At 44.6% G+C, this 18,206-nt stretch overlaps 1 protein-coding gene across 1 annotated transcript; it reads right to left on the bottom strand.

The window, feature by feature from the left end:
* Positions 1-1,933: 1,933 nt before the first annotated feature.
* Positions 1,934-8,915, bottom strand: LOC139554011 (galectin-related protein B). The gene is made up of 4 exons (XM_071366880.1): positions 8,441-8,915; positions 7,872-7,957; positions 6,367-6,547; positions 1,934-2,972 (listed from the first exon to the last, which is right to left on the bottom strand). Exons 1-4 carry the CDS (start codon positions 8,468-8,470, stop codon positions 2,829-2,831), a joined length of 441 nt encoding a protein of 146 aa, XP_071222981.1. The 5' UTR covers positions 8,471-8,915; the 3' UTR covers positions 1,934-2,828.
* Between the last annotated feature and the right edge of the window lie 9,291 nt (positions 8,916-18,206).

Raw genomic sequence — 18,206 nt, forward strand, 5'->3', positions numbered from 1 at the left:
TTGAAGTCCCTCTATGGTTTCAGTACACATGTACCAGAAATGTGATTCAGGTAGAGACAGGCAGCGCCCCGGGAGAAGACTGTCACAACCCACAGCGAGACCAGACGTGCTTTTCCAAACAATAAAATAGAGCCATAAAGTGTAATCTAGTCTACATCCCAAATGGCACCCTATTCCCTATATAGTGCACTACTTTAGACCAGAACTCTATGGGTCTCTGATCAAAAATAGTGCACTATATAGGGAATAGGGTGCCAATCGGAATGCAGGCCATAGTGCATCTCTTAAAGATTCCTTCCCTGTTGGTATCATCATCCCGGTTACCCTGGTAACTGAAGTGTTCTGAGGTGAACCTGAGCTGTAGTTCGTTGAAAGAGAGTCCGTGAGGGCGTGACTAGATAACCCTTGGCAGGTTTACATTGACGCAGCTATATCCCACAACAACAAAAAAAGAGGCAGCTATCGAGAAATGTTCGAAAGATTCGACAACATTTTTACTGCCAGATGCAGGTTTCACCCGTCCGATTATTTCACATATACGGGAGTGCAAGTTTCACCATGGCACGTGTCACGTGACCACAGGACTGCTCATAAATAATGTGTCTGCAAAACATAGAGACCACAGCACTGCTCATAAATAATGTGTCTGGCAACACAGAGACCACAGGACTGCTCATAAATAATGTGTCTGCAAAACATAGAGACCACAGGACTGCTCATAAATAATGTGTCTGGCAACATAGAGACCACAGGACCGCTCATAAATAATGTGTCTGGCAGCATAGAGACCACAGGACTGCTCATAAATAATGTGTCTGGCAGCATAGAGACCACAGGACCGCTCATAAATAATGTGTCTGGCAACATAGAGACCAAAGGACCGCTCATAAATAATGTGTCTGGCAACATAGAGACCACAGGACCACTCATAAATAATGTGTCTGGCAACATAGAGACCACAGGACCGCTCATAAATAATGTGTCTGGCAACATAGAGACCACAGGACCGCTCATAAATAATGTGTCTGGCAACATAGAGACCACAGGACCGCTCATAAATAATGTGTCTGGCAACATAGAGACCAAAGGACTGCTCATAAATAATGTGTCTGGCAACATAGAGACCACAGGACTGCTCATAAATAATGTGTCTGGCAACATAGAGACCACAGGACTGCTCATAAATAATGTGTCTGGCAACATAGAGACCACAGGACTGCTCATAAATAATGTTTCTGGCAACATAGAGACTACAGGACCGCTCATAAATAATGTGTCTGGCAGCATAGAGACCACAGGACCGCTCATAAATAATGTGTCTGGCAACATAGAGACCACAGGACTGCTCATAAATAATGTGTCTGGCAACATAGAGACCACAGGACCGCTCATAAATAATGTGTCTGGCAACATAGAGACCACAGGACTGCTCATAAATAATGTGTCTGGCAACATAGAGACCACAGGACCGCTCATAAATAATGTGTCTGGCAACATAGAGACCACAGGACCGCTCATAAATAATGTGTCTGGCAACATAGAGACCAAAGGACTGCTCATAAATAATGTGTCTGGCAACATAGAGACCACAGGACCGCTCATAAATAATGTGTCTGGCAACATAGAGACCACAGGACCGCTCATAAATAATGTGTCTGGCAACATAGAGACTACAGGACTGCTCATAAATAATGTGTCTGGCAACATAGAGACTACAGGACTGCTCATAAATAATGTGTCTGGCAACACAGAGACTACAGGACCGCTCATAAATAATGTGTCTGGCAACACAATAATAAGGTGATTGATGACAAGACTGGATGGATTGTTATGTTACTTCATAGACCTGGCTAGTTTTAATGCATTGTAGAAGTATGTGGGTGTGAACAATATTTAACAAAACACACACAGACCTACTTCTTTACAGGACACGATCATTTGGAAAATTGTTTATTTAAGTAATTTCTACAACAATCTATTTCAAACAACTAAATATGGTTTACAGATTATTTAACAGATTGTTTGAAAGGATTACAGTACTGTGATGTCGAGGGCCACAGTAGACTACAATATGTTGACCTAACAGCTAACACAGACAAAAGCAATGACATGCAGTAATGTAGTATTATTTCACAGGTGTTACAGAGGCAATGAGCTGGCCACCCTGCTGTATATGGGTGCATATTGAAGACATTGCTTTTGTTTTTGTAATTGCTTCTCTGGAAACCTGCAACGTCATGAACTGTATGAATGTTTTTTCAGAAACATTACATTTTTTGATGCGCGTTCATCTCACCTTGTATCTCGAGCCATCTGACAGACGGAGTCAAAAAAATGCAGCATGTGATATTTCATATCTAATCTAAAATATTGTGTTCCCAAGGGCAAGTTAGTATAGTGTATATATATATAGTCCATCAAATGGTTTGCCTAAGGAAATCAATCAATCATTACATGGATTACATTCAGTAACTGTAGTCAAAATCACCCAGTCACAACAATATTAAACAGCTAGTTTAGTGTGAAGGCACTTCACGCAATTAAGATGCAGGTGTTATTTGTTGCAATCAAAAAGTGCCAAACATTCACATTTCACAAGGATCAAGATATCACCAAAATGCTCCACCCTCTACTACGCTAATACCCTGGCCTGCCTATCTTTACAATACCTTGTCCGACTAAACTGTGGGGAAATGGCCGCCTCAAACGGCACACTTTTCCCAATATAGTGCAGTACTTTTGACCAGAGTAGTGGTCAAAAGTAGTGGACTACATAGAGTCTAGGGTGTAATTTGGGACGCCACCCCCACCTGGGTCTGTTCCTGGTGCTATGCTACCTTAGTGAGCCGTAGGTCTCCAAAGACTCGCAGGGCGGTGAGAGAGGCCAGCGGAGTCAGACGATGAGTGAAGCCACACAGAGGCTGGCCATCCACCAGGATACGGAACTGCTGGTGTTCACAAACTATCTCCATCTGGGGGGGGGGGGGACACGGAGAGAGAGAGAGAGGAGAGAGAGAAGAGGAGAGAGAAGAGAGAAGAGAGAGGAGAGAGAGAAGAGAGAGAGGAGAGAGGAAAGAGGAGAGAGAAGAGAGAAGAGAGAAGAGAGAGGAGAGAGAGAAGAGGAGAGAGGAGAGAGAAGAGAGAAGAGAGAAGAGAGAGAGGAGAGAGAAGAGAGAAGAGAGAAGAGAGAGGAGAGAGAGAAGAGGAGAGCGAAGAGGAGAGAGAAGAGAGAAGAGAGAGGAGAGAGGAGAGAGAGAAGAGGAGAGCGAAGAGGAGAGAGAAGAGAGAAGAGAGAGGAGAGAGGAGAGAGAAGAGAGAAGAGAGAGAGAAGAGAGAGAGAGGAGAGAGGAAAGAGGAGAGAGAGAAGAGAGAGAGAAGAGAGAGAGTGAGAGAGAGAGATTATAATGAAGAGCTTGGGCAAGGTCATAAACATAATCAGTTACATGTACCTGCAGGAGTGTTGGAATAATAAACACACTATTGAATGTGCAGGTATACATATATTAGCATAGGCCTATGTACTGTATGACTGTAGGATGACTGAAAACCTGTCTATGATTGTAGACCTGTCTATGTCTGTAGGATGACTGTAGACCTGTCTATGACTGTAGGATGTCTGTAGAACTATCTATGACTGTAGGATGACTGTAAAACTATCTATGACTGTAGGATGACTGTAGACCTATCTATGACTGTAGGCTGTACCTTGACCTGACTGTGACTGTAGGCCTGACTATGACTGTAGCATGACTATAGGCCTGTGTATGACTGTATCTCTGACTATGACTGTAGTATGACTGTACTGTAGGCCTGTGTGTGACTGTAGGTCTGACTATGACTGTAGGCCGACATGTATGACTGCTGGCCTGTGTATGACTGCTGGCCTGTGTATGACCGCTGGCCTGTGTATGACTGCTGGCCTGTGTGTGACTGCTGGCCTGTGTATGACTGCTGGCCTGTGTGTGACTGCTGGCCTGTGTGTGACTGCTGGCCTGTGTGTGACTGCTGGCCTGTGTATGACTGCTGGCCTGTGTATGACTGCTGGCCTGTGTATGACTGCTGGCCTGTGTATGACTGCTGGCCTGTGTATGACTGCTGGCCTGTGTATGACTGCTGGCCTGTGTGTGACTGCTGGCCTGTGTGTGACTGCTGGCCTGTGTGTGACTGCTGGCCTGTGTGTGACTGCTGGCCTGTGTGTGACTGCTGGCCTGTGTGTGACTGCTGGCCTGTGTGTGACTGCTGGCCTGTGTGTGACTGCTGGCCTGTGTGTGACTGCTGGCCTGTGTATGACTGCTGGCCTGTGTGTGACTGCTGGCCTGTGTATGACTGCTGGCCTGTGTGTGACTGCTGGCCTGTGTATGACTGCTGGCCTGTGTATGACTGCTGGCCTGTGTGTGACTGCTGGCCTGTGTGTGACTGCTGGCCTGTGTGTGACTGCTGGCCTGTGTATGACTGCTGGCCTGTGTATGACTGCTGGCCTGTGTGTGACTGCTGGCCTGTGTGTGACTGCTGGCCTGTGTATGACTGCTGGCCTGTGTATGACTGCTGGCCTGTGTATGACTGCTGGCCTGTGTATGACTGCTGGCCTGTGTATGACTGCTGGCCTGTGTATGACTGCTGGCCTGTGTATGACTGCTGGCCTGTGTGTGACTGCTGGCCTGTGTGTGACTGCTGGCCTGTGTGTGACTGCTGGCCTGTGTATGACTGCTGGCCTGTGTATGACTGCTGGCCTGTGTGTGACTGCTGGCCTGTGTATGACTGCTGGCCTGTGTGTGACTGCTGGCCTGTGTATGACTGCTGGCCTGTGTGTGACTGCTGGCCTGTGTATGACTGCTGGCCTGTGTGTGACTGCTGGCCTGTGTGTGACTGCTGGCCTGTGTGTGACTGCTGGCCTGTGTATGACTGCTGGCCTGTGTGTGACTGCTGGCCTGTGTGTTAACGTAGGCCGACATGTATGACTGATTAAGCCCCATAAGTGTTACATTGGGTTGAGATCTGGTCACTGAGACAGCAACAACATATGGTTTACATCCTTTTCATGCTCATCAAACCACTCAGTGACCACTCGTGCCCTGTGCACGGGGCATTGTCATCCTACGGGGGCGTAACCATGGTAGCTAAAATAATGGCCTGCCTAGCATTTTTATACATGACCCTAAGCATGATGGGATGTTAATTGCTTAATTAACTCAGGAACCACACCTGTGTGGAAACACCTGCTTTCAATATACTTTATATCGCTCATTTTGGCAGTTATTAGTGTAGATCTGTGTATTAGTGTAGATCTGTGTATTAGTGTAGATCTGTGTATTAGTGTAGATCTGTGTATTAGCGTAGATCTGTGTATTAGCGTAGATCTGTGTATTAGCGTAGATCTGTGTATTAGTGTAGATCTGTGTATTAGCGTAGATCTGTGTATTAGCGTAGATCTGTGTATTAGCGTAGATCTGTGTATTAGTGTAGATCTGTGTATTAGTGTAGATCTGTTAATTAGTGTAGATCTGTATATTAGCGTAGATCTGTGTATCAGTGTAGATCTGTGTATCAGTGTATATCTGTGTATTAGTGTAGATCTGTGTATTCGTGTATAGATCTGTGTATTAGTGTAGATCTGTGTATTAGTGTAGATCTATGTATTAGTGTAGATCTATGTATTAGTGTAGATCTGTGTATTAGTGTAGATCTGTGAATTAGTGTAGATCTGTGTATTAGTGTAGATCTGTGTATTAGTGTAGATCTGTGAATTACTGTAGATCTGTGTATTAGTGTAGATCTGTGTATTAGTGTAGATCTGTGTATTAGTGTAGATCTGTGTATTAGTGTAGATCTGTGTATTAGCGTAGATCTGTGTATTAGCGTAGATCTATGTATTAGCGTAGATCAGTGTATTAGCGTAGATCTGTGTATTAGCGTAGATCTGTGTATTAGCGTAGATCTGTGTATTAGTGTAGATCTGTGTATTAGCGTAGATCTGTGTATTAGTGTAGATCTACACTACCAGTCAAAAGTTTTAGAATACCTGCTCATTCAAGGGTTTTTCTTTATTTTTACTATTTTCTACATTGTAGAATAATAGTGAAGACATCAAAACTATGAAATAACACATATGGAATCATGTAGTAACCAAAAAACAAATCTAAATATATTTTATATTTGAGATTCTTCAAAGTAGCCACCCTTTGCCTTGATGACAGCTTTGCACACTCTTGGCATTCTGTGGCTGGGAGCTGTTAAATACACAGACCTAGATATGGCTGGGAGCTGTTTAATACACAGCCATAGCTAGGCCTGTGTATTAACGTATGTATGACTGTAGAGCTATATTTATAAATGTACCGTCCCTATGAGTGTAGTAGGCCTTTATACCTTGAAGGGCTCCCCGGCAGCAAAGGGGAAGTATGACAGGGTGTTCTCTGACGTCCCCCAGTTCCCAGCCAGACGGGCGTTCCTCTGCACAGCCTTAGCCAGGAAGTTGACCTTTACCTGCAAACCCACGTCTCCCTCAAAATCCTCTTCCACTGGATCACTGGACAGGGACACCACCATGCTGGGCAGAATAAACAGGGGTGCAGATGCAGAAAATTCAAGCAAACAATCTAAACATTGTTGATTTAAAGACCCAGTCAAAAACCATTCAGTCATAAAATTTGATATTCCTGTGTTATATATATTTATTTCCCACACTATGAGGTTGGAATAACACTGTGAAATTGTGACAATTATATATAAAAATAATGCTGTTTAATTAAGTGTAAGAGCTGTTTGTAAAGACTGCATGAAGTTTCAGCCTGTTTCGGTGGGATGGAGTGTCGGCCTGCCTGGTGACATCACCACAATAAATGTGTTAATAGACCAATAAGAAAGAGAGAGTTCCAAAACCTCTCTGCCAATAACAGCTAGTTTTCAGTTTTCCCCCTCCCCACTCAGACCACTCCCAGACAGTCCTAGCTAAATTCTTGCTTGAGAAATGGCTCTTTGCAAAGAAAACAATCACAGTAAGGTACTTAATTGTTAGCCAGAGATGATTTAATAATAATAATTAATAATAATTTAATAATGATTTAATATTGACAATAAAAAAACAGCAAAAATAAATAAAGCTGCAGAGAGAAACAATAGTGACATCGTCTGTCTATTTGACATTACCACAAGCTGTGAGTACAGTACCAGGCTACCGTAATCAGACAGGGCTGAATCATTTACAGAGTAAAGTATTTCAGGGCAGGCACAAAGGATCAATACACTATAGTGACTTTAAAATACAACCATTAGAACAGAGATTGTTTTATATCGTTCGGCATCCACTCCACCCATAGATAAATAGGAGATAAATGGTCAAGGCCCTAATAAAGGGATATTCATCTTATCTCTCCGCACAGAGCTCCTAGCAGAGAGGTCAGCTCACCAAACAATTCATGGGTTCTAACATTTCCCCCACGTATGAAATTAAACAATGCATTAGTCAATTAGAGAAATATTTCAGACTACAAAAGAGAGTGAAGAAAGATGTGAAGAAAGAGAGTGAAAATTCTGTTGCATGGTTGCTAAATCAAAAAGCTCAAAAGCGTACATGGAATTATACTATACAATTTACACTCTTAGATATTTATTTTCTCTTGCAGTATTCTGAAACTGCCCAGAGCTATAGGATCTCGATATAGCAGTATCCTCAATCCCTCCTGATCTCAACTCAACTACACGGTGTGATGCGCTGCACAATCCTCCCATTGTCTCTGTGCCTGCCTTGGCGGTGGACTTGCAAACGGTCCATTCATTCACTCATGACACACTCAGATTTAAAACGGTAAATTAAACAATTCATTTCCTTAGGCTACAGAAGAGACATTGAAAGCAGGTGTCTGTTTACCAACCTCTGTGGCTTCTTGTTAACAATACCCACGACAACCAGTCTCATCGTGGGCCGCAGTCCACCTTTTATTGTCCCGACATATTCCTCCTGAAACATAGTGGCTGGAAATAAGGCTACATGCAACATATACATCATGTTATTCTTAGATATCAGCACATTGGTTAGCTGAATGACAGCCGCCGTTGACAATACATTGGTTCTTTGTCCATTAGAAGGGCTTTTCTTTGAAATAAGTGAAATAGCTGATCGGTCTTAATTGACTGATTTTCTGAATTCTAAGAACGCTCCAGGCGAACTTCAGCACGAAACAACAGGCTACATACAATTCAGTATGCACTATTACTGCTACCAATTATTCCATTCGGAGTAGATGGATTTCATTCTTCTTCAATATAAATGTAATTATATGAATACGAAAGAAAGAAAGAAAAAAAACAGTTGCATGCAGTTGTTTTGTGATAATCTAATAATCTAATTTGAAAAATCACGAAATGACAATATATACAGTCAATCGAAAATAAAAGTGTAATCCAACCAAAGCAATAGGGAAAACCAGACTAGGTTACTTACATTTTCTTTCTTGTTGTCCTTTTCTGCCATTCCACCCACTCCTTTCTTTCAATGTGAGATATCTGCACCGGGTGGTGTTGGGAGCGTGATGCCAAGAGGAGATAGAGATACTATAGTAGAGCTAGAGATACTATAGTAGAGCTAGAGATACTATAGTAGAGCTAGAGATACTATACTAGAGATAGAGATACTATACTAGAGATAGAGATACTATAGTAGAGCTAGAGATACTATACTAGAGATAGAGATACTATAGTAGAGCTAGATATACTATAGTAGAGCTAGAGATACTATACTAGAGATAGAGATACTATACTAGAGATAGAGATACTATAGTAGAGCTAGAGATACTATACTAGAGATAGAGATACTATAGTAGAGCTAGATATACTATAGTATACTATACTATACTATAGCTCTACTATAGTATCTCTAGCTCTACTATAGTAGAGCTGGCAAACCCCGCCTTCTGCTCGTTGTCATAGCGACAGGCTCCTGCCAAATAAGCGGCACTGAATGATGGTTATCAAATATAATGTGACGAGGGTGTGCGATCCCACTTATCAAGTGTGAGACCCTTTCATTCCAATAGGGTATTTAAAACAAATACAATAATAATGATGTTCACTCATAACATAAAATAACTCCCAAATAGGAGATTTGGCCCAACCTGGTAACCATTATAATAAAAAAATTACATTATTTTCTCAGATTTGAGTAGGCTTAGGTTTATGGTGGACATATATATTGCACAACATTAATAGCCTATAATATGATAAAGAAACTAATGTCTGATGCTGAGCTTTCTAATGGGACACTAGAGATAGGTAGAGGACCCATCTTTATATCTGTGCCATTATAGCGTCTGTGACAGCATGGGCAGCTCCATTGAGGCTACAGCCCACGGGAATCCCCACCCAGTTGACTACTTTGACTTTTTTTAAATGGTGGAAACCCTCAATTGCACTGCCCATGCTAAAACGGCCAGCAGCGTTGCAGTTCTTAACACAAAACCGGTGCGCCTGCTGCCTGGTACCTACTACCATACCCCGTTAAAGGCACTTAAAATCTTTGTCTTGCCCATTCACCCTCTGAATGACACACATACACAATCCATGTCTCTATTCTCTCAAGGCTTAAAAAATATTATTTAACCTGTCTCCTCCCTTTCATTTACGCTGATTGAAGTGGATTTAACAAGTGACATCAATAAGGAATCATAGTTTTCAGCTGGTCAGTCTGTTATGGAAAGAGCAGGTGTTCTTAATGTTTTGTACGCTCAGTGTAAGTAGTAGTAGAAGATGCCCTCCATGGCGCTTGGTCGTCACTAATTACCACAGCTACAAAGTCATAATTATGGCTTTAACAATGTATATTTCTACAATTATTTTCTTAACATGTGATGTTAAACCTAACCACACTGCTAACCTTATGCCTAACCTTAAATTAAGACCAAAAAAGCTATGTCGTTTTTGTTTATATTTTTTTTTTAACGATATATAGCCACAATGATGCGATGTCAATATAATGATGGCCTAAACTCACCGAAAGGCGAGCTTGTGTGTAATTTGTTTTACAGTGCACTGTTTTGAAATATAATGACATAACCGAAGGCGTATGGGCGGGTTATTACGCGTTGACGCCACGCTCAATTAGAACGTCTCTATTTTAGCGTTTTATCACTGGCGCTGTAGTCACCCAAAACAAAACGCTTTATTTGAATTGTACAATGTAGCTAAGGGATGAGGCTTTATTGTACATGCTAAAGTAGACCAATTCACCCACTTATGGTAACACAACATCACTATCAACAAAGATGATTGTAGATATGGACTATCCTGCAAGCGTTCAGTCACTGCTCTAAACCTGTACCAAATACGAAACTCTGTGCCTGTACTGTCTTTGTTCGAAAGGCGACACGCCAGATGATCCATTATAAGAACCAGATAGTCTTGTGGCGGCTCTAACAATGATGGAAGGCAGGCAGAAGGGGCAAGATCAGGTGGGACCATTCTAGCCAATGAGAGGGCAGGTTGGCGTGTAAACAAAACTCACGTAGGTTCCCACTATTTACCACAGCCACAATGTCAAAATTGGCTACATCGTAAAAAATGTACAAAAAAAAACATTTGCTTTTTGGTTTTAATTTAAGGTTAGGGTTAGGCATAAGGTTAGCAGTGTGAATAAAGTTAGGTTTAATATCACATTTTAGAAATAGGTGGGGTTTATGACTTTGTGGCTGTGTTAACTCGTGACAGCCTAGCCCAATATTGGACTAAAGGAGCCTAAAACGTCACCGTACACCAGTGGCGGTTGGTGCCGTTTAAGATTAGGGAGGACGATTATTATTACATTTTAATCATTGGTTTATCTCCATAGCAGCATATTGGATGGCTGTCATTCATATTCCGTTCACCTGGCTCAATGTAACATCGCTAGGTTTCTGGCTACTACATTACATTTTCACTATACCCATCATGAGGTTGCTACAACCTAGCCTGCGAATGGAAGTTTATAAGGTCGAGAGACACATTGGCATCATCAAGATGACAGATAGTGACACATTCAATACCGCCTTGCACACTCTTGCCTGCATCTAGCTCATCTAGGTTGTAATCAATACTCCAAACAGTTGCAAACAAGAGTTTCTATTGGACAAATTCAGGTACGTTTATCCCCATTTCGTTCTGCTTCCTTACGTTTATGAAACGTTTTTAACAGAATTGTCAGAATGAATACATCCCTAATCATCCGCACACACAGTTCACTTTCAATAGCAGCTCTCGTCTCACCTTTTCCCTTGGCTTTGTGAACAGAAAAAAAAACGTTCAAAGCCAAACCTTCATACCATGACCGCTACACACAGCCTACATCATTGTCACCATATTAGCTAACGTCGTAGTCAACATAGCTATTAGAACTAACGCGTTAGTAAACCCGCTACAATCACTCAGTACAGTGTATAGCAAGCAGTTTAGCAGTTACACCAGTGGGCCACGGAGGCAATAAATGAATACAACCGAAAGCTTACCTTGACTTGGAAGAGTTCCAGTGTTGGATAGCCTTAGCCAGCTAGCTAACATGAATAGCATTCCTCTAAGTTTGAGCTGGTGTTTAAGTAGGCTAAATTAGCTAGCTGCGTTACGCTAGCTAAGTAAGTGAGAGTGAAAAAAATGCAACAAAAATCTCTCTTTCTTTCTGCCGCTTCTCCTTAATTTTTGAAGAAATTAATTTGTTCAAAACTATTTTCCGACTCTCTCTGAGTCAACTACTCACCACATTTTATGCACTGCAGTACTAGCTGTAGCTTAAGCTTTCAGTACTAGATTCTGTCTCTGATCCTTCGATTGGGTGACCGACAGTTCATGCTGCAAGAGCTCTGATAGGTTGGAGGACGTCCAACAGTACCAGTACCAGTCAAAAGTTTGGACACACCTACTCATTCAAGTGTTTTTCTTTATTTTTTACTATTTTCTACATTGTAGAATAATAGTGAAGACATCAAAACTGTGAAATAACACATATGGAATCATGTAGTAACCAAAAAAAGTGTTAAAACAAAAGACTCAATCATGGACACTCTTACTGACAGTTGTGGCTGCTTTGCTTGATGTATTGTTGTCTCTACCTTTTTGCCCTTTGTGCTGTTGTCTGTGCCCAATAATGTTTGTACCATGTTTTGTACTGCTACCATGTTGTGTTGCTACCATGTTGTGTTCCTACCATGTTGTGTTGCTACCGTGCTGTGTTGTCATGTGTTGCTGCCTTGCTATGTTGTCGTCTTAGCTCTCTCTCTTCATGTAGTGTTGTGTTGTCTCTCTTGTCGTGATGTGTGTTTTGTCCTATATTTATATTTTGTTTATTTTTAATCCCATCCGCCGTCCCTGCAGGAGGCCTTTTGCCTTGTGGTGGGCCGTCATTGTAAATAAGAATTTGTTCTTAACTGACTTGCCTATTTAAGTAAAGGTTAAATAAAATAAAACAACATCTGGGAGAATTACTTGGTTTGGAAGAAGGATGAAAGGAAGGCGAGACCTGGGAAACCTCGCTGCTCTTTCGCTCCTAGCTGAGGTCACCATCTGTTAAAATGAATATAAAAAAATCTCAGATAATAACTATTTTCATTTTGCACACAAAATAACCTGAAGCTAGTTTTAGTTTCCCTAACACTGATATTGTTCCTCTTTTGTCTTCCTAGGGTTACCTCGGCGGAAGCCAACAATCTTCTCCTGTTGGAGCCGTTGGACGGTCGACCACTGAAAGCACTGACGCCCTACACTTCAGTGAAGCCCAATAGACAAAGTATGTTAATTAAGGATCTGACCCTTTTTTTCCAACTTTCACCTAAAATGACATACCCAAATCTAACTGCCTGTAGCTCAGGACCTGAAGCAAGAATATGCATATTATTGGTACCATTTGAAAGGAAACACTTTGACGTTTGTTGAAATGTGAAATTAATGTCAGAGAATATAACACATTAGGTCTGGTAAAAGATAATACAAACCAAAAATGTATATAATTTTTTTGTTCCTTCATCTTTGAAATGGAAGAGAAAGGCCATACATTGAGATAGTATTCTAGATGTAATTTAGATGTTATCCACGAGATGGCAGCAGTGTGTGTGATGTTATTCTTTACCCAGAGGGCTACTGTCTGTCTAACAGTGGCCATGTTGGAAGCCCAGAGGGCTACTGTCTGTCCTATAGTGGACATGTTAGGAAGCCCAGAGGGCTACTGTCTGTCCTATAGTGGCCATGTTGGAAGCCCAGAGGGCTACTGTCTGTCCTATAGTGGCCATGTTAGGAAGCCCAGAGGGCTACTGTCTGTCCTATAGTGGCCATGTTAGGAAGCCCAGAGGGCTACTGTGTGTCCTATAGTGGCCATGTAGGAAGCCCAGAGGGCTACTGTCTGTCCTATAGTGGCCATGTTGGAAGCCCAGAGGGCTACTGTCTGTCCTATAGTGGCCATGTTAGGAAGCCCAGAGGGCTACTGTCTGTCCTATAGTGGCCATGTTGGAAGCCCAGAGGGCTACTGTGTGTCCTATAGTGGACATGTTGGAAGCCCAGAGAGCTACTGTCTGTCCTATAGTGGCCATGTTGGAAGCCCAGAGGGCTACTGTCTGTCCTATAGTGGCCATGTTGGAAGCCCAGAGGGCTACTGTCTGTCCTATAGTGGACATGTTGGAAGCCCAGAGGGCTACTGTCTGTCCTATAGTGGCCATGTTAGGAAGCCCAGAGGGCTACTGTCTGTCCTATAGTGGACATGGTAGGAAGCCCAGAGGGCTACTGTCTGTCCTATAGTGGCCATGTTGGAAGCCCAGAGGGCTACTGTCTGTCCTATAGTGGCCATGTTGGAAGCCCAGAGGGCTACTGTCTGTCCTATAGTGGACATGTTAGGAAGCCCAGAGGGCTACTGTCTGTCCTATAGTGGTCATGTTAGGAAGCCCAGAGGGCTACTGTCTGTCCTATAGTGGACATGTTGGAAGCCCAGAGGGCTACTGTGTGTCCTATAGTGGCCATGTTGGAAGCCCAGAGGGCTACTGTCTGTCCTATATAGTGGCCATGTTGGAAGCCCAGAGGGCTACTGTCTGTCCTATAGTGGACATGTTAGGAAGCCCAGAGGGCTACTGTCTGTCCTATAGTGGCCATGTCAGGAAGCCCAGAGGGCTACTGTCTGTCCTATAGTGGTCATGCTAGGAAGCCCAGAGGGCTACTGTCTGTCCTATAGTGGACATGTTGGAAGCCCAGAGGGCTACTGTCTGTCCTATAGTGGCCATGTTAGGAAGCCCAGAGGGCTACTGTCTGTCTTATAGTGGCCATGTTGGAAGCCCAGAGGGCTACTGTCTGTCCTATAGTGGACATGTTAGGAAGCCCAGAGGGCTACTGTCTGTCCTATAGTGGTCATGTTAGGAAGCCCAGAGGGCTACTGTCTGTCCTATAGTGGACATGTTGGAAGCCCAGAGGGCTACTGTCTGTCCTATAGTGGCCATGTTGGAAGCCCAGAGGGCTACTGTCTGTCCTATAGTGGACATGTTGGAAGCCCAGAGGGCTACTGTCTGTCCTATAGTGGACATGTTAGGAAGCCCAGAGGGCTACTGTCTGTCCTATAGTGGCCATGTTGGAAGCCCAGAGGGCTACTGTCTGTCCTATAGTGGCCATGTAGGAAGCCCAGAGGGCTACTGTCTGTCCTATAGTGGCCATGTCAGGAAGCCCAGAGGGCTACTGTCTGTCCTATAGTGGTCATGTTAGGAAGCCCAGAGGGCTACTGTCTGTCCTATAGTGGACATGTTGGAAGCCCAGAGGGCTACTGTCTGTCCTATAGTGGCCATGTTAGGAAGCCCAGAGGGCTACTGTCTGTCTTATAGTGGCCATGTTGGAAGCCCAGAGGGCTACTGTCTGTCCTATAGTGGCCATGTTAGGAAGCCCAGAGGGCTACTGTCTGTCCTATAGTGGACATGTTAGGAAGCCCAGAGGGCTACTGTCTGTCTTATAGTGGCCATGTTGGAAGCCCAGAGGGCTACTGTCTGTCCTATAGTGGCCATGTTAGGAAGCCCAGAGGGCTACTGTCTGTCCTATAGTGGACATGTTAGGAAGCCCAGAGGGCTACTGTCTGTCCTATAGTGGCCATGTTGGAAGCCCAGAGGGCTACTGTCTGTCCTATAGTGGACATGTTAGGAAGCCCAGAGGGCTACTGTCTGTCCTATAGTGGTCATGTTAGGAAGCCCAGAGGGCTACTGTCTGTCCTATAGTGGTCATGTTAGGAAGCCCAGAGGGCTACTGTCTGTCCTATAGTGGTCATGTTAGGAAGCCCAGAGGGCTACTGTCTGTCCTATAGTGGACATGTTGGAAGCCCAGAGGGCTACTGTCTGTCCTATAGTGGACATGTTAGGAAGCCCAGAGGGCTACTGTCTGTCCTATAGTGGCCATGTTGGAAGCCCAGAGGGCTACTGTCTGTCCTATAGTGGCCATGTTGGAAGCCCAGAGGGCTACTGTCTGTCCTATAGTGGCCATGTCAGGAAGCCCAGAGGGCTACTGTCTGTCCTATAGTGGTCATGTTAGGAAGCCCAGAGGGCTACTGTCTGTCCTATAGTGGACATGTTGGAAGCCCAGAGGGCTACTGTCTGTCCTATAGTGGCCATGTTAGGAAGCCCAGAGGGCTACTGTCTGTCTTATAGTGGCCATGTTGGAAGCCCAGAGGGCTACTGTCTGTCCTATAGTGGCCATGTTAGGAAGCCCAGAGGGCTACTGTCTGTCCTATAGTGGACATGTTAGGAAGCCCAGAGGGCTACTGTCTGTCTTATAGTGGCCATGTTGGAAGCCCAGAGGGCTACTGTCTGTCCTATAGTGGCCATGTTAGGAAGCCCAGAGGGCTACTGTCTGTCCTATAGTGGACATGTTAGGAAGCCCAGAGGGCTACTGTCTGTCCTATAGTGGCCATGTTGGAAGCCCAGAGGGCTACTGTCTGTCCTATAGTGGACATGTTAGGAAGCCCAGAGGGCTACTGTCTGTCCTATAGTGGCCATGTTAGGAAGCCCAGAGGGCTACTGTCTGTCCTATAGTGGTCATGTTAGGAAGCCCAGAGGGCTACTGTCTGTCCTATAGTGGTCATGTTAGGAAGCCCAGAGGGCTACTGTCTGTCCTATAGTGGACATGTTGGAAGCCCAGAGGGCTACTGTGTGTCCTATAGTGGCCATGTTGGAAGCCCAGAGGGCTACTGTCTATCCTATAGTGGCCATGTTGGAAGCCCAGAGGGCTACTGTCTATCCTATAGTGGCCATGTTGGAAGCCCAGAGGGCTACTGTCTGTCCTATAGTGGACATGTTGGAAGCCCAGAGGGCTACTGTCTGTCCTATAGTGGACATGTTAGGAAGCCCAGAGGGCTACTGTCTGTCCTATAGTGGCCATGTTGGAAGCCCAGAGGGCTACTGTCTGTCCTATAGTGGACATGTTAGGAAGCCCAGAGGGCTACTGTCTGTCCTATAGTGGCCATGTTGGAAGCCCAGAGGGCTACTGTGTGTCTTATAGTGGCCATGTTAGGAAGCCCAGAGGGCTACTGTCTGTCCTATAGTGGACATGTTAGGAAGCCCAGAGGGCTACTGTCTGTCCTATAGTGGCCATGTTGGAAGCCCAGAGGGCTACTGTCTGTCCTATAGTGGCCATGTTGGAAGCCCAGAGGGCTACTGTCTGTCCTATAGTGGCCATGTTAGGAAGCCCAAAGGGCTACTGTCTGTCCTATAGTGGCCATGTTAGGAATCCCAGACGGCTACTGTCTGTCTTATAGTGGCCATGTTGGAAGCCCAGAGGGCTACTGTCTGTCCTATAGTGGCCATGTTAGGAAGCCCAGAGGGCTACTGTCTGTCCTATAGTGGCCATGTTAGGAAGCCCAGAGGGCTACTGTCTGTCTTATAGTGGCCATGTTGGAAGCCCAGAGGGCTACTGTCTGTCCTATAGTGGCCATGTTAGGAAGCCCAGAGGGCTACTGTCTGTCCTATAGTGGCCATGTTAGGAAGCCCAGAGGGCTACTGTCTGTCTTATAGTGGCCATGTTTGAAGCCCAGAGGGCTACTGTCTGTCCTATAGTGGCCTTGTTAGGAAGCCCAGAGGGCTACTGTCTGTCCTAAAGTGGCCATGTTAGGAAGCCCAGAGGGCTACTGTCTGTCTTATAGTGGCCATGTTGGAAGCCCAGAGGGCTACTGTCTGTCTTATAGTGGACATGTCAGGAAGCCCAGAGGGCTACTGTCTGTCCTATAGTGGACATGTTGGAAGCCCAGAGGGCTACTGTCTGTCTTATAGTGGCCATGTTGGAAGCCCAGAGGGCTACTGTCTGTCCTATAGTGGACATGTTAGGAAGCCCAGAGGGGTACTGTCTGTCCTATAGTGGCCATGTTGGAAGCCCAGAGGGCTACTGTCTGTCCTATAGTGGACATGTTGGAAGCCCAGAGGGCTACTGTCGGTCCTATAGTGGCCATGTTAGGAAGCCCAGAGGGGTACTGTCTGTCCTATAGTGGACATGTTGGAAGCCCAGAGGGCTACTGTCGGTCCTATAGTGGCCATGTTAGGAAGCCCAGAGGGGTACTGTCTGTCTAACAGTGGACATGTTGGAAGCCCAGAGGGGTACTGTCTGTCCTATAGTGGCCATGTTAGGAAGCCCAGAGGGGTACTGTCTGTCTAACAGTGGACATGTTGGAAGCCCAGAGGGGTACTGTCTGTCCTATAGTGGACATGTTGGAAGCCCAGAGGGCTACTGTCCGGATCGTGTCTACACTTGATACTTACATGCGACTTCTGCTATCAGAATACGAAGCTCTCATTGAAAAGACGGGTCTCGACGCACAAAAGTGGCTTTGTGGTCTGATTGTGTTCAGATCTGGTTGACCACTTCAGGATTGTGTTCAGATCTGGTTGACCACTTCAGGATTGTGTTCAGATTTCTCCTCAGTCTGGACGTAACCGAGACACATTGGGCGACGTTATCAGCACTCCTCCCACAAGTCTACAGAAAACATGTGTTTTGGGACCGAGAGGTTTTCCTTTTCATTATAACGTCGGAGGAAATACGTTTCTAGCGTGTGAGGTACGTGTTTGCTGGACTCAAATGCTAGCCAGCAAGATATTTAGAAAAAAAAAACTATTTGTTATTTGGCTAGAGTTATGCTAACTCGTTTGCAATCCCTTTTAGCGTTGCTAGCTAAAAAGGTAGTCGTCAGCTACGACCATTCGGTTTTGTTATCATATTTTGCCTATTGCACCGTTTGTTGCATGGCA

Source organism: Salvelinus alpinus, chromosome 25, assembly GCF_045679555.1.
Source record: "Salvelinus alpinus chromosome 25, SLU_Salpinus.1, whole genome shotgun sequence".
NCBI lineage: Eukaryota > Metazoa > Chordata > Actinopteri > Salmoniformes > Salmonidae > Salvelinus > Salvelinus alpinus.

Coding starts and splice junctions, on each gene's coding strand:
- LOC139554011 (XM_071366880.1), bottom strand. CDS start 8,470: ATGGCAGAAAAGGACAACAAGAAAGAAAAT. Junction 7,958..8,440: donor AGGACAACAAGAAAGAAAAT/GTAAGTAACCTA, acceptor ACTATGTTTCAG/GAGGAATATGTCGGGACAAT. Junction 2,973..6,366: donor CTGCCGGGGAGCCCTTCAAG/GTATAAAGGCCT, acceptor CCCCCCCCCCAG/ATGGAGATAGTTTGTGAACA.